The following is a 22,279-nucleotide window of genomic DNA, read 5'->3' on the forward strand; positions in this document are numbered from 1 at the left end:
ACATACTGAAATTAATTTATTAAATGCATTAGTTAAAATTCATCTACAAATTTAAATAATTTGTTTATCATCACTATCAATTAATTAGTTTATGAATTAAATTATTTTTGATTAGTTTAATAATTTAATTTGTGTACTTACAATCAAGCTATTTATTAATATAAGTTATATTTAACTAATCCCTTTTATTTATTAAACAGATTATTGAACGTTTAAATTAAAAACGAATTTTTACACAATGTTGTCAGCACAGCTACTATAAAGTATGCCTAAATATTTCACAATTCCTGAAAGTCAAAATTAATATTTTTCCCATAAATTTGAATTGAATTGGAAAATATTTTAAAAATAATTTCTTTAGAATATATAATTGTAGAATTTAGACACTTTCTGGCTTGTATTAAACAATAAAATATTTCATTTAGAATCTTTTCATATAAAAATCAAAGAATTAAATTAATTTGTTCCATGAATTACATAACTTTAATTTTCTTCTACATAACTATTAAGCAAAAACTTAAAGCAAATTGTACTTTAAGTACATTTTAAACCAATGGATCTTTCAGATAAGCCCCATCCTCGAATATTGTTGCTAAGGTCCACAAAATGGCAGCTTAAAGGTAAAACATTCTCTCTTCTCAATTTTAATTTTCTTCAGTATATTTGAACATAAACCATCTAAATACACATACAATAATTCTTTTACCTGAATAAAGTTCAAAATTTTAAATTAATGGATACATACGAACCATTCCAGTTATATAAATAAGACACATCATAGCACAATACATAAAAGATTGTTAAGGCCACCTTGGACAGGGTCGTATGACGCAGCCCGACGCGTACCTTAAGTGTCGTGAGAAATATTAACATGTTTAAAATTCTACGCCACACCTGTCCCCAACGAAAACCATCGCATGTGTTTAAATCGCACAGACCCGACGCAACAATAAATCACGTTGGGTTACGTCGTACGACGCTGTCTGCATTGGCCTTTAGAATATTACAGTAATAAGCTTTTGGTTCTCAGTTCTGACAGCCTTCTGTTGACTGTGCGAATAGTGTTCGTCGATGAGGCAAGACTACTACTGTATTTTTATTGCTTTGATGAATGTTCTAACTCTTTGATCCAACTATATGCCTCAAGTGTGCATTAAGCTCCCTCGATAAGCACTTACTCACTTGCGATTTTTTTGGTTCGTTGTTGTCATGCACGGGAAGATATAATCCAACCTTCAAACCGTTTTTAGTTCTTTGCACCACATGTTTCGTTTTCCTTGTCGGAAAGGGATAAAACTCAGGAGATTTTTGCACCTGTGCATCTCCATCTAAACTATCTCCGCTGTGACTGCTGCTGTTGCTTCTCTGCGAGCAGTTGGATGAGCTTCGTGGGCGTATACGGTGCGGTTTCGATGCTTGCGGCGTGTCAACTAGTTGTGGTTGGAATCCCATGGTTGATACATTGAATGCGACGTTGCTTGCATCTGGAGTAATCGGGGGGCTGGGACGTTCTAAACTGCTCGTTCGTGATAATGGCGGTTTGCTTGTGACCTTGGTTTCAAATGGATGGCTTGATACTGGTCCTTGATGATGGGTATGATCCTGATTAATTGAACAGTTATTCATATTATGATTACTATCTAAACTATCATTTGAGTTTTCATTCCTTTTTGTTAAACATGTGTTTGTTTCACTTTGCTCCTGTGTTCCGTTACTGACATCTTTCCCACTAACAATACTTAAATTACACTTGCTGGGTATCGGTTCAATATCAGGCTCACTTTTTCCAGTAGCCTGGTCTTTTTTAATGTTTGTTTTTTCTGATATGTTTTCTCCATTTTCAGTTGCTCTAGATTCATCAAGCTCACCTGATGTTACCACATCATTGGCACCATCATTATCTTCTTTATCGTAGGTGTTTTTCTCTTTCTTCTTCACCTTCTCCTCCAGCTGTTTGTCTTCATCTTTATCATCTTCCTGATCTTTGTTACCATTTTCCTCACCGTGATTCTCACTCTTGTCGCTGTTTTCTTTTCCTCTGTCTTCGACACCAAAATCAATTAGCCATTCTGTGACATGATCACCAGTCTCCTCAGCACTACTTTCAAGAACCTCTCCTTCTATCTCTTCAGCTTCTGCCATCATTGTCTCTGTGCTGACATCAGAGTTCAATGATCTATTGCAATCCATTGATGACCCTGATGTGGTTACAGAGAGCTTATCATCATCGTTCATTGACGTCAAGGTGCTGCCACTCCCAAAATCTTTATGCGAGGTTAAGGAATGCTGTGACAGGTTACTTCTGCCTCTGGCTAGTCTTCGGTCCAGACCCTTAAATGCAGAAATCTTCCTTGAGGAATGGGGACTATCAATATCGTCATCCAAGGTCAAAGCAGGAGAAATATGTGGCCCAACGGTGACTTTCATATTCTTCAATCCCAGTCCTGCACAAACACATTAAAATAAATTTACAATATTGTTACACAAGTGTTTACTTACACAGGATTACAATATATATCTTCCTCCTTATCACATACTCCACTACTACCATTATCCTCATCACCATAACCATCACTACCAGCATTACTGTCAATGCTACAACACTTACAACTACCTACATCAGTATCACTACTACCACCATCATCCCCACCATATTCACCACCATAATTACACTTCCATACCACCCAAACCAAACCATAGGCCAATGCATACAGTATTAAGGAATACATTTTTATAATTATAGCAATTACTCGTGTATAAGGCCACCCCTTAAATTTTATGCAAAAAGATCCACCAGGACATAAGTCCACCACTAACAAAGAGTTATGAAACGATTTTTGCAATATGTTGGATATACTACAGTTGGGTTGCAGCTATAACATTGGTAAGCCCTAAATAATAAGAGTGAATTTTAAGGATGGGCAAGGGTGAAATTAACTTTAGACTGGGTGGAAAATTTCAAGGCTGGGTGGCCATGCCTACCCCCGCCCTGAATAACTAGATCCCTGTACAGAATGCTTTGCTTACCCTCATTGTCAACGAATAGATGGTTCATTGCGGCTGGTGATTCAATCTTGGCTGTGAGCATGGTCTTAGATCCACCGGTTTTACCTAATGAAAACAAGAACAGCATTTGCTGCTATTCATTTGCTCAGTATAAAATATATCTTGTTTGTGTAGAGTATCTATGGCAACTACAATATATGATATATATATGATATATATATATATATGTCATATATATATATGATATATATAGTTCTAAAGTCCTTCAATGTATCATCCTCATCATTGTCATCATCATCATCACCATCGCAACATCCTCATAGCTTTTATCACTCAATCATCCTCATCATTTATTTTTTTTAACCATATTTATAGAGGGCGACCCTTCCAGCGTATCCTAGTAGGTTGGCTGATATTCAGGGCCCTCTTTAATAAATGAATGAAATAACATGATGCTGTAATCAGTGAAGTCTTTTTATGAGGCTTAGGGAGTGGGGTTGTTTTAGTCGTGAGAAAAAGTCCAGCTGTCACAGGAATTGAACTCGGAACCCTGGGAATATAAGGCAAGCATCTTAACCACTAAGCCATTCAACTCCACTCCATGATCACCATTATCGTTGTCTTCACCATCATCATCAAAAACATCGCAACATCCTCATAGCTTTGATCATATTGATCATCATCATGATCACCATCACATTAGTTATCAATACAGTCTAACCATTATTCATAATCTACCACAATTACATTACAAACATCATCAACATAATCACAACTAACTACTGAAGTTATACATGTACAATACTCTCAAATTTTTCACTGATTTACATAATACTGTAGTAACTAAACTAGAATTCATCTTATAACCATGAACAACATGGAAAAAAGTTATCAAAAGGTTATTTTTAACTTAGTTTGTAAACTTTTTAAATTAGACACAAAGCACAACATACACCAAGGAACAGGTATAGGAGGGGTGGGAAGGGAAGGGAGACAAATGTGCATTCACCCAACACTATCTAAACGTAGTTTGGATGTGTCTTGAGGAAGGCATGAAAACTTTGTTGCCGATATCATGGGGTTGTTACAATTGGATGGAGGTATTCATAGGTATTCCTGGGCATATTCAGAGGTATATATTCCGGGGTATACACTTGGAAAAAGTTATCTTTTAAAAAATTTTGTTAATAGAACATACTCAGATTGTTTCTACAACATTAGTATAGATGTTAATTCATAAAAAGAAAAAAGATGTAAAATAATTAACAGATAATTATGATAAAAATGAAGCAAACTTGGTTATTAGAATTTAGAAAACCAACAAATGCTGAAGTTTATCCATGATATTGTGGCTACCAAATCTGGGTTATTATACAAATTCTCAAGTGCTATATAACAGAAGCTTTAGCACAAATTGGCCACACAAACGTCCATTCAAATATGCGACAATAAAGTGTCAAAATTCAAACTTTAGGATGTCATTTGAAACAAAATTGCAACAAATGTATTTAATTACGCACAATATCGTCATGACACCACTCCACCCACACCCAATTTTGGCATGATTAAGCTTTTGTTCGAGCATGTGGTCATTTTGCCATTTGTCCAAATATGGCCATCATGATGTCACATCATACCCATATATGGAAAATTACAGGTACTTTTATTAGTAGCACTCAATAATTATAATAATAATTCTATGCCACCAAATCAAAATTAGAAAAACTGGGACAACAGCAGAAAAATGTTCTACAAGAACAGCAGTGTTAATTCTGATACAGTATTTTGAAGAGTTGACGAGTCTATAATCTAATCTAAATTGAATTTAAAGCAAACACTCCCTTGATAATACATCACTGCAATGCAAGATATTAATGAAGCTATCTATTACATAGCTGGCTTCAATAATATATATCATCGTAGTGAATACAGATTATAGCTATGTAACACCAAAGGACACAGTAACATGCACAGCAGGGAAATTACTTCAATGTATCATTAATGATCCACTAACGAGCTACTAATCAATAAATTATTAACTCAATTTCTACAGTAATCATTTCAACTGGAACAATCACAATTGATTTTATAATTGCCGCAGACTTTACTTTGTTTATTGACTGAGATTGACCCGTCTCATGTACTAGTACACTAAAAATATTTGATAGCGAGTATGCAACAAATCGGTATGCAACACTGCCTTAAACATAGCGTAATATACAATATTTTCTTTAGAATAAGACATACACTGTCTGTGTTTAGGCTGATAAAAATGATACCAATTATCTTGACATTAATAAACTTGAAAAAAATATTTTAATAGTTTAATTGAATATAATATGGTATTGGCTTTCAATTCAAATTAAATTCCTTGCTAATTTATAGAAGGGATTGATTATATACTGTTTACCTAAATTGACTGAAAATCAATTTCAGAAGTTTTGTGGAGTATTATTAAAGTGATAATCAGCAAAAAATTAATTTAGATTTGCATTCTATTTGAAGCTGATAATTACATTTGATAATTTAAAGAGCAGTTCATTGATTTAATTAATTTTTTAATAACAGACAGTAATGTTTAAGGGTTTGCTTTCCCATATTTTGCATCCCTCGCTGGATCTGATACATAGAAATAACAAGCCGATTTTGAAGGGAACCTACCGTCAGACTTTTCAACCACAGTAACGTGGCGTTCTTCCGTTGTGTCAGCTACGAGAATGAGCAAAAGTCCCCAAAAGAAAGCAAAGAAAGTGAAAAAATGGAGAAAAGAAATGTGAACCATAAAATAATGCCCAAAATGATAATATCAAATTAACCATCTACTGTATGTCTAAAAAAATGATGCTGCTTTCCATGGATTACCAAAGTAAAAAAAAAAAAACCTGTCAAGGACTCTCCTGACAGCATCAGTACCAGACAATAGGGATGATGATGTTGATAAAGATGATAAAGATGTTAACATAACGCAGATGATAATGACGCAGATGATAATGACTTAAGAGATTAAATGATAATCACAATGCAAATGATAAAGCTAGGAGCAAAGAAGATGATGATGATGATGATGATTAGAATATGATGTATGCTAATAATATGACTCATATTTTCATGTCTTGTGTATGAAATCCTCATGAAATTTATAATGAAAGCAGGCTATTGATGGTGAGTACTCAACTATTATATTACATGAATCCACATGACAGTGCCTGTTAAATGACAACCTTAGAACGGTTCTTTGTGCTGTATGTTAAAAAGTGAAGACATAACCTTATTTGTACTATACAGTATGTCATTAATAGGCGACATACAATTGTAGCTATGATAGCATGTTCAGGTCTGGTGTGCAAGATTGCGTAAGTTAATCATACATACCTGTGATACCATATATGGATAGAAGGCAAAGATCTTATAATAACAAGATAGCACTCTCCATGGTTTTACGTGTAACAAAATGTAGAAGCGTCTATTCGCGCAGAAAGCAACAGAAAGTAATTGTAATGAGAAAGGCCGGCCTAGTTGTTTCCATGGTTTTACAGAATTTTCACTAAGATTATGTCAAAGTTGAAAAGCAATTGCAAGAGGGCGCCCTACACTGCATTGTTACAGGATTTGCATGCAAAAATCGTGGAGAGCACTATCTTATTATTTTAATACCTTTGATGGAAAGTTGTAGTTAATAAAGGAATTTTCAGGAAAGAATTTTAGTAATTTTTTTAATTTAATCTTTTAGATCTGTGTTATATATTTTGTTTATACTTGCTACTGAAACTTAAGTTTTAAGAAAAATGTTCACAATGCATTGCACAGACCCCACATCATTGATAATAAAAACATATTATGCTTAAAATGAAATTATAAATAGTGGATGGAAGAACCAAATAAAGACATGACACATTCATATAAAAAATTAAAATACATAAAATAAAAATTGAATACTTTTTAAGAAAAAAGAAACAAATTCTAATATACCTTGTAATGTGAACCTTATTAATAAAAATTATTACCAGTATGAAAATATTAAAATCAAATCAACCATATCTATAGCTACAATATATCTAAAATATTAAAATATTATTTCTGGATAAAATTACTCAATATTTGATTAGAATAATACTTATTTAATGACTAGCTTACCTCGTTGCTGGGCAGGTCTGGAGCCTGGGCCGTATATCACATGTGCTTGCTGCTGTCGTCTCTGTATACGACTGTATTGCCTTTTAAGAGCGTGTATATCCATCGTCATTCTCTCCAACATAGCCGTTGAAAGCTGACTGGATTGGATTTCATTGTTGGAGCCGAAAGCACCGGGACTGGCTTGAGTGATGTCATTACTATCAGCTGCAGGCAGGTTTGCACTCTCACCTAAACAATGACATCATTCATTGTTATTTCATTCTAAACAGCAAAATATATTTATTTCCTCAAAACATCAGAATGAAAGTCATGTTCTGACCATATTTAGGCACGTAACATGTTATTGTCAAATAAAATTTGATAGCCTAGAACCCAGGACCCTGGAACTGGAAGGCCAAAAAACTATAGCTCCACTAATTGTTCTTAAGCACCTTGAGGTTGTTCCAACAACCAAAAATTAATGAAATTAGTCAAATCACACACTGTACATTTCCATTGCATCCTTGAACAAAAATATTCTACGTTTTCATTCTCCTCACTCAGGAGTATGCAAATGTACTTGGTTAATGTGAATGACATTAGAATTAAATTAGTTTGATTATATCCTGACCTGACCTACGCCGTCCACACCATGCTTTGTTAAGAATACTCCACATTAAGGTGTATGGTTGTCTATGTATCCAATGGCTGTGGTGGTATTAACTAAAAGCACGAGTATCTGTAGTTGGTGGATACCAGTACTAATAAACCCTTACATATTCTTAACTGAACGTGACTAATCGAAGGTCAGACAAAAAGTCACATGAACAAATATTCAAACAGCCCTAGCTAACAGACTGTTGAGGTAATTCACAATAGTAATTCCTAAAGAAATCTGGTGAAGATTTACTGTTATCAGATGAATCTAAAATGCTTACCTTGATCAATCTTTGACTTAGGGGGTACAATAGGTACTGGGAATATACTGGTGAAACAGGTGATGTTGGCCAAGTCTTCATCATCTTTTTCTGCCTCCTCATCACTATGAGATGTTGGTTTCCCCCTGTCCTTTTCATCTTCAGATGTTTTGGCAAGTGAGCCCTCAGGTGAGAATGGAGTGATGCTGAACATGTACTTCTCGCGTATCTCACTCAGGTGGGGGAACGGAAATGGAGCAATGGAGTAAATCGTCTACATAATAGCAAAAAAACCCAATCACATCATCCATCAATCACTCAACCCTTTAATAATAATATTGATTTGACATTTCACCTTTACATCACTGGCAGCATATAAGACGCGCAGTCCATCTTAAACCGATGAAAGAAGAGGACATCAAAAAATATAAGAACTTACCTAAAAGGTGAATACAATTTTGAGTTGAAAATTAAATCATACAGACCCCCACACACATATACAATTTATGTTTCACTTAAAAATATATTTTGGATGTAAAATGTAAGTGCTCAACACAAAGGATGAAAGCATATAAACGATACTCATAATGGATAATAACATAAAAATCATATACATATAACATATTCATTCATATAATGAATATAACTTACTGAAGTAGGTAGGACCACATTTTTTGCTAATTTTATTTGATATTGTTGAGGACTCTTAAACCTATGATAGAATCCAATGTGTATGTTTATGTTGAATACCACTGTCACATGATAGAATTGTCATATGATGGCTATTGTCACATGACCTCCACTCAATTGAGCCATGGAATGTGCTTATATGTCTCAATGGTGCTTCAAGAAGAGTTAAAAAAAACGCTCAGTGGCACAGCATTTTTGACATACATTAAATCTGACTACCTTCACATTCTACCACTATCATTTCATGTGGCACTTAAGGTCAAAGGTGACTCACCTGGATGAGGTCATCAGCGTTCATGTAACTATCATGTAACATCTTCTGTGACATCATCCCCATTGTTGTGTAAAATTCATCTGCTGTGTTATTCTCCTCAATTTGCCTGTATTCAGACAATTATAATAAAAATTCAAATCATTTCATTGTACAAATACTGTACAGCAAATAGATGATAACTTGCCCATATGCAGACATTTAGGTGAATAGGCCAACGATTGCAAATATCTCTGGGAATGGTTATATGGCATTTATAGCTAGCACATCATTATACATGTATCATGTCAGGCTTCTCATTGAAAAACAACAAACACCACATATGGTCTCTATCAATTATTTTGAAAAATTGGAATTTTCTTTTACAATCTATGCCATCCTTTGCTGTTTCAATATTTTTGATAGTTACTACATATTTTTTCATTCCTATGTTTCTCCTTTAAATGCAGATACACACCATCTTGTTGTAAGAGTGAAGATATAATGCATAATGCTTACGGTCCCAACTTTGCCCAGATGGCGAGGGCAACCCGTAGAAGAACTTCGGAGCCTTCGAGGAAGATACAGTCCCAGATACGCAGCACAAGAGACTGGGGCAAGCATGTGGCAAATAGCGTCAGAAACCACTGCATCGTGAACACATTAGTCAAAGGTGGTTCATAGCAGCCTGTTGATAAATAAAGCATACAATTTTTTTTCAATCATAGGTACTTTACTACAAAGAAAATCTTAAAATGATAACAAACCACTGAAGGGTCTAAGCAAATAGGAATGGAATTATATATACTTAGATAATTTATACATTTTAGTGGGAACAACTATAACCAAAAGTAGTAAATCCAGATATAGACCTTCAGGTTAGAAATCTCATTGTACTATTTACTTTGTTTGTATCTGAAGTACCATGTCAAAGTTGAAACATAAAAGCAAAACCTACTGCACCATTAGACTTTTACAAGTAATAATGCCTATTAAACATAAACACACAAAAGACCCTAATTCTATAGATTTAATAACAATATAGGTGAGATATCAAAATTAGGTTATATTTATTCAGAAAGCTTTTTAGAAATTAGAGTAAACTAAAAAGTTTAATGAATATAGGCTTCTTTTCCAGATGGGCTTCTTTACAAACTAACTTTTACATATAAAGAGGGGCTTCTTCAAATTAAGAAAAATAAATTCTATTGAAATACTTAATACCAAGATACTAATTACTATACCGAAAGGTCCACTGATTAATCTCAGATAAGATAGTATAATACATACTCCAAGTATTGAAATTCACGCGGATGATGACATAATTAATGTCAAAATATTGAATCCCGACACGATGCAGGATGATGACATAATTAATGTCGAAATAGTGAATCCCGACACGACGGCGTGCATTTTGATACTTGGAGTATGTATTATACTATCTAATTACCATACTTTCATTATAACAGTTTTTCAATACTTCTGCATTTCAGATGCAGAATTAAACAAGAAATATTCCTATAAAAAAAAACCCAATGCAACATCTTTAGCTTATGACTGGTTTGTATTTCCAAACTTAATAAATTAATGTATACTTGAGAATGATCATTAAAAAAAAAGACATCATTTATCAACTTACAATAAGTAAAAGATAAAAAAAGCTCGGAACTTTCAATGATTTACAGACACTTTACTATGAAAATCATTAAATTTGATGGCAGAAATTTAAGCATAAACTATAGAAACATTGGTATTATTTAAATGTCTGTCTCGGCATTTCCCCAACAGATGGTCTATTATTCCCTGACAGATGGGCGAAACCCACTTCTGTCCAACCATGGTTGGGGCTGGCAGATGGGCCAAATCCACTTCAGCACAACGATGGTTGAGGCTGAGGTAATAAAAGTAGTTAGTTAAACATCAATTCAATATTTGTCTATAATTTTCAAGTTTATCAGGTGGCAATATACCTTAGAATTTTAGCACTAAACCACAGACAATTGCTTTAGAGTTATCAGTATTGACAGTTACTAAGAAATATAATACATGACAGGCCTCCAAACTGATAAATCTTGCATGTTTATAAAATTATCTCTCCCCTCATCCCTTTATTATTATTTTTTTATCTATTTATGCAAAACTCAAGAATATGTACAACACCAACACAAGGTCACCTTATAAAATACAATACAAATATATAAAAGGATAATATGTGAATAATCATCCAACATTTTTGTTCAAACCTTACCAGTTGCGGGGTCATGATCAGCTTTCTGTAGCTGATCCAGATGACGGGAAAGTTCTGGTAGTTTGAAGCGAAGCAATTCACGGAAAACAGCCATGTCAACAGACAGCGCCCTCAAGTTGTTTGCAAAATAACTATCAGGTAATACATGATCTATCAGAAATATCATAACCTAGAAAAATAAAACAAATTGCTTTTGTTAAAATGATTTCATTAAATGAGGCTTGTCAACCCAAAACCAGCACACTGTCGCTGATTGTTAAACTGAGTAATTAGTACAAGAATGTGTCAGTATTGTATATATTAGTATAGAGAAGCAGTAATAATTTTACTCATAACTTTGGCAATTAGTAAATTGATTCCTGTAAATTCCAGGTTAAAGTTTGCATTCATAATTTATTTTGTGCTTGTACATTTGTATTAATAGCCAAGAAACTACTATATCATAGCTAGAAGAGAGAAACTGAAGTATCAAATAAAAATATTGTGATTCTTTTACTGTAGCAGCCATAGTTTAGTACAGACTTAACTGTTTTTGAAAACATTATGTGCTTTCCAAGGCAAGGTTCTAGGACCAACTAGATAAAAACAAAAATGCATGTCACAAACTAATTTTTTTGAAGATCGTCAGAGGAGGGCGAAAACAAATAAATATAAAATTTTCTTATTTAGCACATAGTTTTGCCAAAAACATCCACACAGTAGAGAAAATAAAATAAAATGATATTGGTGAATGTAAACAGTGTAGTAATGTGATGGTTAAATTATTAAAATTTATATATAGTTAGGAAGAAATAATACATATCTTATTTTTGGAGATTTTAAAGCGGGGGTGAGTATAATAACAATAAAGAAATGCTTTTCTGAAATTTCACATTTTTTTTCGAGTCAGCGGGTACGCTAATTGGCCAAAATTAAAATGTTATTTTTATTTAAAATCTTCATTATTGGCGAGCAGCAGGTTCGCTAAACAAGGTATAAAAAAAGACTCGCCTAATAAAATTGACCATACGGTGAGACTTGTCTAATTCAGTCTTGGTTTTTGTCAAAACACTTTTAGATTTGAATACAAAGCCAAGCTTTGGGGATAAGACTTGTATTCACCAATTAGTTATTCAAACTATGTGGCTCTTGAAAGAAACTCTATAGGACTGTAACTAGGTCCAGGTAAAACCAGAATCTAAATGCTCTATTATATTTGGAATGTACCATAATTGAAATAAATAAAAATAAAAAAAAAAAGAAAATTAAAAAAAATTAAATAAATTTTAAAAAAATTAAAAAATTAAAAAAAATTAAAATAAAATAAATGAAATTGCAATTGCCTTAGAGAAGCTCTTTTTTATTTTTTTTTTTTTTTTGGGGAGGGGAGGTTGGGGAGTAGAATATTCCCCCTGTTCACCCCACAGATATGCGACTGACAACAGCATAGCATTATTATTTTCTTACCTTAAGCGCATCATCTTCAACTCGATCAACAACTCCCAATATAAGAGCAGCAATTACGTTGAAGCCCTGACAGTAACCGACTGATTTATTCCAACGTGCATATGCTAACAACACACGCTTCAAAACAACTCGATCTTCCTCGGCTCCTTGTCCACAAAATCCACTACACCCTGTCCTGTGAAGGTCCTGAAGACAGAAGAAGGGATAAAGAGAAGATTTAATCTAAATATTTCTATAATTTCAACTATCATTAAGAATCATGTTACCTAATTTGATTTCTAGTTTAGTAATGTGTAGAAAAGTATAATATAAAATTACACTATTCATACACATACAAAGTAACTCAAATAGGAGAAACCAAAATGCCTAAAACAGAATCTGAAACTCAGAAAATGTAAGGATTGAGGACAAAAACAATCACTATCATTAAAATGGAGCAAAAGCAAAAAACGATAAATATTGCTGTGGTAAATTAAAAAGAACTATCAAATATACATACACCAATGTTATGGGAAAACTAACACTTATCTAACCAAAAGTATGGTCTTACTTTGAAACTAAGGAGTCAAACAGGAATACTATGAGATTTTTAAAGAGCAGGAGAGTCAACCAAGCATAAGTAACCATAGTAATTATCTTACTGAATCATGCATATTCAGACACATTTGATATTTACCTTCACAATCTGAATACCTAGTGCATCATCATCTGGGTTACTTCGGTCGTTGAACGCAAATCGTACCGTCTTTTTCCAATCAATTTTTAAATGCCTGATGTGTCGATCAGCGAGGCTTAACCATACTTCTTTTCGGATGTTTTGAGGGATACCATTGGGAAGACGAGACACTGCCCTTAAAGCATCATACCACTTAAAAAAATAATAATAATAACGTTTGCATTACATAACTTAAAATGTTTCCCAAAGTAAATTTAATCATGAAAAGTGCATGTCCATCTGTATTTACAGTACATTAATTAGTTTTCCCCTTTCCCCATAACACAAGATGGGAGAATATCAGAATTTTCCAATCAATTTTTAACGTTTACACTGTAGAGTAGGCGAATCCTAGGCAATACAGCCCAATAAATATATGTCTAGGCCTGGATGTGGCCTAGCTAGCCCAAAAGGAATCACAAAATTCATCTATTACCTATATTTTTTCATATTAATTTGTCATATGAACGAGCAAATATGACGAAGAAACCAAAGTAATATATTACTGTATGTACAATTAAACTTTTATGAAAATAAAGGTCAGTAATTTCTCAATGGTTTAATGAAGTTTGTATTTCGTTGCATAGGTAAACACAATGCTTGGTTAAAAGTGGGACTATAGAGAACCAACCCAATTTTAGACCCATTGTAACTTTCCAACATTGACAACAATCATTAGAAATTGACAATTGCCTATTTTTTAAAAAGAATATCATCAAAAAAAAAACAGGCTTAAATAGTTTTTTTATAAGCAGATTCATCAATGTCAGCTTGTTTTTTTAATGTACTGTATGTTTTTTGACCAGTGATTCAATTGTAGTAAAGTAGTATTGACGTGCGTCTATTTTGTCGCACTCTGCTGGGCTGCAACAAAAGACACTTTATCACCTGCTATTGTAAACACATTTCTATTTCGGTGCAGATTTACTCGCCTGGGTAAAACAAAACACTGGCCTTGACTGCCAAAGCATTGGAATGGACGCTAAACTCTGGTCACATGCACATTTTTAATCTGATTTGCAACTAAATTCACTTGCTAAAAGTGTTAGACTGATAGGTACTGATGCAGTACATGTAATATGCATTTTATTACTTGCCAAAATCAATGTGTGATATTTCATTTAATTGCAAATTACATTTTAGCAACAGGTATCATATTTGAGGCATACATTAAAATAGTATGTATCTTTTAGAAATTCATTCTATCTGTAAGATAAATAAACAATTAATTCCACATCGTATAAATTAACTGAGTATTTAAAATATTTGAACATGACACTACTATATAGTACCCAAACATTTAATTTCATTTAATAATAAGGATGGATGCATGAGTAAACCGTGCCACAGATTGTTTTAGTTTCTAGTATGGATTGTTTCAATATCTTTAGGATTAAACTCTTCACATCAAAGTTGATAAACATGGATTAATATCAAACTCTTTATATCGAGATTGTTGAACATCCAAACAACTGGTATGTAAGTGGTGACTGAAGTGCTCACTACTTGTACTGTACAACAAATCACAATATTGTTCCTACGTAGGAACAAAGTATCTTGTTTTGTTTGCCATATAACTTTAAGGGCCTAAAAAAAAATGGTTTGTTTGCTGTCACATTGCAAATATTTAAGTGAAGGGGTGGGCGGAAAAAAGTTTTTTTTTTTTTTTTTTTTTAAAGAAAGATTACCAAAATTGTCTGTATGGAGGTTTATAAGAGATGAGGGGTGGATAAAAAAGTTTTTTTTTTTTTTTAAATGTACAAACTGAATATATGTACACTATAGGTCTGCTTGCAATTTGGGGCTATTTTTTTTTTTTTGTGGTTTGGGATTGGAAGAGGGATCTTTAATTGGAGTAAGACACGTGATTAAAATAAACTACTGCACTATGTAGCAGGTCCAGCTCACCAGCTTTACTTACTTATTAAATGTGTAAAATCAAAATCGTGTTGAAAAAAAAACAAAACAAATCTCCAAAAATTATGATTGTATATATTTCTTCCTAATTATAGAAATTTAAAGCATTTAACCATCCATTAAATACACTGACATTAACATTCACCAATAAAATGTCCTTCGTCTTGATGTTTTTGACAAAACTATTTGCTAAATAAGAAGACAATTGTTTTTTCAATTTTCATTTACAGGATTTGAATGGATTGGAAAGGCAAGCATGTTAACAAACAAGCTACAACACAGAATCAGTACATGGGGATGATTGATTGAAAGGCTCAAATACAATGTACAGGTTACATGACCATGTTAATGGCTGTTCACATTAACAATTAGATTAATTCTTGTTCCATTTTTTTTGGCATGAAGAACCATCTTTTTCTCTCTTTTTTGGCTCATGTAACATGCCATGGTACTTGAGATGAGGTTTACAGTACCTCTCCACATCAAAATTGGTAATTACATGTACATCTAAACAATGCACTGGTACGTACAGTATCAGAAGACAAGAGCTCTCTACAGACACTATGTTGCTGGCATACTCATGCTATTATTTTCTTGGCACAATGCTTCTTTTATTCTAACTAATAACTTACAGTTTAACATACAGTATGATGTACAGGTCTATAGAATTTATATCCCGTCACTTCATAATTGTAAACATGTACTGTAAACAATACATTGGTACATATGGGAAAGTCTGAAGTACTCTCAAGCTTTACATTCAATGGTTATTTTTCTTGGCACAAAGCCTAAATGTGTATTTTGCCTCAAAACTCACATAATAATGATATACTGTATTTATTAAAATAGTTTATTGTTGAGAAGGGTTTTTAAAGGGACATTTACAGTATTCAAGTGAGGTATTTATTTGTTGGTGTGAAATGGATACCAGTACGTACTGTATAATCTCAAATAAACTCCCCTTAATTTCACTTTAAATGTGGAACTACTACACATTTACCGTAAAAATGTGTTATTGCATTTATTTCAGAAGGGAGTTTATTCAAAGTGGGGCCCACCTGTTCCTTACTCGAGACGTCATTTGCAGTGCACGGTAGTAGAGCCCAGCATACTACCTAACAGAGTGCCTAACAGAGTGCATCCGGGTGTGACTGTGACATTGTTTCAACATCAGTGGGTACAGCCCTGTTCTGGACACCTAGCCCTCATGCATTTCAGAACTAGTTAAGTAGTTTAAGTTGAATCTATTTACTGCTGGTGGTTATTGTTGTAAAGCGCATTGAGACTTTTTGCGGAATGCGCTATAAAATTCACATGTTATCATTATTATTATTCGAATAAATATGGTATTCAGTTTTCTAGTCTAAAATAAAATAGAAAATTTTTTGATACATAGACAGTAAAAATGAGAATATATAATGCTCATCTGTTTGAATGCTTCCTTCACATTAATTTAAAATTTACTGCCTTACATCACATTCACCAGTGGCATATGTATTTTTCAACACATGCTTATTGATGCCTTGCCTCTAGTAATAAGACTACTGTACATTGGGAGATCTACCGTACTGTATGTGCAGGCCTGGAAAAAATATTTTTGTGCCTCCAACCATGAAAATTATCTTGATGAAATGCTTCCAGCAATAAATTTTATCTTTAAACTATTATAGGGAAACAGTTGTACATTTAGTGGTTTGGAGAAAGCAAAAATATTAAATTTAATTTTGCATTTTTTTTTATTAAAAAAAAAAAATTGCAGTCACAAACTTTTTCCAACCCTGTATATGTGTCCCTAGTTCAACATCTAGCCCCCTACAGCTATTCCAGTAACTATAAAGTCATTGCTTTCCACAACAATATGAATGATTCACCAAGTTATCCATGGGAAAAGTTAACCAAGTTATCCATGGGACAAGTTAACCAAGTTATCCATGGGACAAGTTAACCAAATTATCCATGGAACAAGTTAACCAAGTTATCCATGGGACAAGTTAACCAAGTTATCAATGGGACATTTCATTTATTCTCCCTGCATCAGATTTCACTTTATACAGTAGTGTGAATGCAAAAAAAATGCAAATTTAAGTAAATCCTTCCTTTGTTGTAGAAACTCTAAATATCCTTTCAGTTAAATTGCTTGTTTTGATCACAGATTCTATGATTTAATAAATTAAATCATTCCTTGCAGAGTATCCATTTACTTGTCGACGCTATTCTGGTTTTAAACCTCACATAAGACCCCACTGAATAGCCAGTATTATCCCCAGCCACTTCTACAGTACCTTTGATAATTCCTGACCTGTTTTTTTCTTTTTTTAGTCAAGCAGTATTTCAATACAAAAACAGCAATTAGTGTATTTCATCATCAAAAAAACCTTAACAAATATTTCATATTGTATGCAACAATAGAAGTTTATTATCAGCAGTGTAATAAATGCTTTTCTATAATAATCTATAATCTATAAACATTTATACCACGCTATTTCCAGTGGATTCATAGCGCCGAGTGTCAAATTCAATTAATTTATTAATAACTATCAATTAAGACTTACCTGTCTGAAAGCTCTCTTGCCAGACCTTGGCCGTATACTGAAGCGTATCCGTGTATCAACCCCTGTGAAATTAAGACAATTTTGAATTAAACACTAAAATCAGATCAAAAATTATATTACTGTATATAACTCATTACTTTTACATTGGCAGTTTTTTTGTCGTCCTGGTAAGACTTAGAATACTGAATCACACTAAAAAAAAACTTAATTATTGCTTGTAAGGTAAAGCTTTGAAACATGAAGCAGGCTGGAGTGCCCGTCTCTCTTACTTTAGCGTTTGGGCCAGACTATGCAAGCTGTATTGCAGAATTTGAAAGAAATAACTACTAAACTACTAAGATAAATAAAATATACCCTTTAATTCGAGACCCTCTAATTCTGAGACCCCTCTAATTCGAGCTCATTCTTTTTCAAAGAACCAAATAATAATCTTATTAACACTAAGCAAACTCTCTATGTGGAGACCAAATCCTGAAGACCTCCCAAAATTTTTAGGTCCCAAAGGTGATCTTGAATTGGAGGGTGAACTATACAAGCTTGATTTTAAAAAAAATGCATTATCACACATTTTTGACATTTATTTGGTTGATGATAATGATATCATTCAATGCAAAACTCATTATTAAATTTGACTACAGTATTCATAAAACCCATGTTTATAAAATTAGTTGTTTTACTATACTACCTTAACAATTTGACCTGAGTAAAATCCAACAGCTTAAAAAAGGGCTTTTCATTCTTTTAAAAAACAAATTCAGATGACAAACTAATAAGCTTTTTGACGTAGTTTTACTTACTTCGTTTTTGTGAGACTGCTTGAAGTATGGCTGTTATCACATCTTGATTCTTTGTTAACTTTGCCAGGTTCTTATCTCTTCTTTTAAGCTCCTTTATTAATCGACCTGACATGACACCAACTCGGTTTTTTAGATGCTGCAGCATTTCACGAAGCTCGTCTACATCTGAAAAGCATTTCAAATGAAAAAATTTTTTAAATTGGGGTCAAGACAAGAAAATACAGGTAACTAAAGATGATAATAAATATTCGAGAAAAACATATGACCCCATATAGATACAGTAGGTAATTGATAATAATAATTATTATTTTAATAGGTGCATTACTGTATAAATTTCATTGCATTATAATTATTAACATATTGCATTCTAACCAATAATTCTGGTTAGGGGAGAAGGGTTTAGGGAGAGATTTAGGGAGGGGATATGTCCCCATTTTGCTACTGCAATTTTTTATTTTTGTGACAAAAAATAAAAAATGGAATACAAATTCAAAATGTTCCATTTCATATCACACTTCACACTTCCGGGCATCTATTAAGCATAGCTTTCTGGGAAGGGTCCCACCCAACTCTTCCTATACAGTATCCCATTCTGAAATGGAGTAAGGAAATCTTCTGACAGAATAACTATATTACTCAATTCGTAGCCACCACGAACAAGAACATTAACACAATTTGCGACAGTCACACTAATGTACACAATAAGTCATATCACTCTACAGGCATGTGATCGCTTCGTGATTGATCAAAATCCACTGCTGGATTTGGAGACCAGAAAGAAAGACAATGAACGGATCCAATATTAAACGTACCCCTAGCCAGAGCGTTTTTTTCAAACCCTGTACAGTAACTATAATTTACAAAATACCAAGATATTAAATTTTACGCCGTGCCTAGAGGTATGGTACTGTATCTTTACTTCCATTTGCTAAAGTTACGGTAAATTGCATTATTCCAATAAAATGCTGCCACCAGTGTAAAAACATCATTCAAAAATTGCTGGCTGTGAACCTGCTTTCCTGCCAAGTTGTTATATTACGGAACACCTTTACTGTACAATAGCTAAGACTGTATACAATAACAATGTGTTAGCTTTCGTATGACTCAAGAAAGGATCACAGACCCTATACAGTATGATCTATCAATTTTATCTTTTCCTGATATAGCATTTGACCTGACCTAATCTGAAAATATACTGCATTACTTTTGAGAGTTTTTGATTAGAGCGAGCCAAATGGCCGAGCGGTTAAGGCAGGGGCACCGTGATCATAGTCAACAATATCGGCACGGGTTCATTTCATTTAATTTATTTCGCCAGATATAAATATATAAATATACAAATATAAAATTTCAAATATAAAATTTCAAAAATAGAATTGTTGAAATGAAATGAAATGAAATAAAGTTTTTGGTGTTATTATTATTTATCAATATCACATCATTTAAAAGAGCCAATGTAACTCCTTGCATCTCACTTTCCCATTTTTATACTGTATAGGCATACCCATATTTTCTATTGTAATCGCATATGTGAATATGATTGTGACTTTGTGAAATAAATCTAAATCGAATACTCCATTAATTATTTAACTAATAATTACAGATTTATGAATAAAAATATTTTCTTCTTTTTGTTTTGTAAGTCTATTTTGTATTCTGGGTGCACAATAATACAATGGGTACCATTGATTCAAAAGTGAACCCAATAAAATTAAAATCAAAACTCAAGAAATGTAATACACGTCATCGTGTTGGTGATTTAAATATGCAGACAGTTTGAATTAAATACTGAGAATATTTGTAAAATTTGCTTCACAAATATGAGATTTGTAAATATAATGGTTAGGCCCCTTAAATATATAATTGTGTACTTATATTGTTTGTTGAACATTGTCTTATTATTTTCGTAAGACCGCGACACGAGATACAGAGTTCAGTCATAGGCTTACGGAATTCATATTCAAGACAAACTACTTCAAATATACACGCCATCGTGTTGGGATTCAATATTTCGACATTAATTATGTCATCATCAGGAATACTTCAAATATGTTACTTCATAAACTTCCTCTGCATTCAGTGAGCGATTTCACAAGTCTTCATGAACAATGACGCCACACTGGTGGCGATATTTTATTGGATGATGCGGTTCATCATGCCTTTATCAAACGGAAGATAAGATATGGTACCGTATCCCTAGCTAGCCATGGCGTAAATTTTAAAACCCAATGGCAATAAGGACTATAAAATAACCTTCTGTTTTAACAAATCGTTTACATTCACTGTTAGTTAAAAAAGAAATTGTACCTTTATTAGCTAGAGCAGCTCGGCTTAGCCTAGGTGTAGTGCTATTAAATCCATCTCCTCTGCTACTGTGATATGCACCTTCAGAAGTACTTGAATATTCTGTGTAGCCATCGCTATCAACACTATATTTAGGCCTAGACGGCTGACAGCGATCATATATTTCACACAGTAAATCGTCAACAATGGACGACTCCTTTCTATTAATGGGATGGCTAAATCTACTTTCTCTATCTACTGAAGACCAATGACTATTAAAAGGTGAGTTTTCTTTGTCCCCGCCATCGTTAAATACATCGTTACCGTCATCATCATCGTCTTCATCATCATCATCATCAACTATTTGACTAGCATCTGTGCTCAACAGAAAAGGGGTAGCAACGGGTCGGTTCTTCTGATGTAAGGCTCGGCGAGTTGGCTTAGAACCGTGCGCTTCATTCGCTCTAAAAGTATTGGGCTTTGATACATTACGAGTCCATTCTGATTTAAAAACCCTTTTGTCACCAAAATGTGTCTTTAAGTAATCCTCTTCTTCTATTTCTGAGCTTTCTTCTGGCGATAATTCATCCAAACTCATACGCCTAAACTCCTCCATCTTTTGCCATGTTGGCTCGTCCACTTTCTCTTCCAGTAATGAAATGTCAGCAATTAAATGAGGGCGTAATTTTGTAAACATTGACGTCATGAGCGCTGATCGTCGAACTTGACGCGAATTTCCCTAAGTTGACGCGAATTACAACAAAAATTGACGCAAATTACGACATAAATTGACGCGAATTAGTATTAGTTGACGCGAATAAATCATTATCATTACGCATGCGCTTCTAAATGACGTAACACTTAGATGTCAGTTGCGAGTTTATATAACAGTGTAATAAATATCGGCCTATAAAGTTGTTTAATGATTCTATTATACTGTAGATCAATTACTGCAATATTATCTGGGCAAACAATTACAAATCCATTCTTGAACAAATTTACAAGCTCCAAAAAAAAAAAAGCTGTCCATATAATTTCAGATGCTCCATTCCTTGCTCACTCTGTTGAGTCCCCTTTTTCTTGCTTTGCGTCAGTTGTCTGTTTTCGATATAAATATTTTACAACAATGTATCTTTGTTTATGAAGTTACTAATTCTCTTCTCCCTACTAACCTTTGTCCCTTCTTTAAAAACTCAGATTTACATCCTTACAACACCAGAATTCGTGAAAACCTTCACCTTCCTCTACCTAAACTTACTTTACTCCAACACAATATTCGATATAGTGGTTCCAAACTTTTTAATAAACTCCCCCTTGAAATTATATCGGCCCCTTCCAGGAAAAT

At 33.4% G+C, this 22,279-nt stretch overlaps 1 protein-coding gene across 2 annotated transcripts; it reads right to left on the reverse strand.

Moving 5' to 3' along the window:
- Positions 1-74: 74 nt before the first annotated feature.
- LOC117107863 lies at positions 75-21,584 on the reverse strand. 2 transcript variants are annotated; one of them, XM_033249670.1, is made up of 13 exons: positions 20,959-21,584; positions 18,652-18,816; positions 17,855-17,916; positions 13,347-13,538; positions 12,671-12,856; positions 11,225-11,393; positions 9,496-9,664; positions 9,001-9,106; positions 8,058-8,310; positions 7,141-7,368; positions 5,668-5,715; positions 3,028-3,111; positions 75-2,444 (listed from the first exon to the last, which is right to left on the reverse strand). In XM_033249670.1, exons 1-13 carry the CDS (start codon positions 21,548-21,550, stop codon positions 1,117-1,119), a joined length of 3,582 nt encoding a protein of 1,193 aa, XP_033105561.1. In that variant the 5' UTR covers positions 21,551-21,584; the 3' UTR covers positions 75-1,116. The 2 variants fall into 2 exon arrangements, with proteins under 2 accessions (XP_033105561.1, XP_033105562.1); XM_033249671.1 differs by lacking the exon at positions 5,668-5,715.
- Between the last annotated feature and the right edge of the window lie 695 nt (positions 21,585-22,279).

The sequence above is a fragment of the Anneissia japonica genome, unplaced genomic scaffold (genome assembly GCF_011630105.1).
Source record: "Anneissia japonica isolate Jap-2015-1 unplaced genomic scaffold, ASM1163010v1 scaffold288060_len1141017_cov207, whole genome shotgun sequence".
NCBI classification, from domain to species: Eukaryota; Metazoa; Echinodermata; class Crinoidea; order Comatulida; family Comatulidae; genus Anneissia; species Anneissia japonica.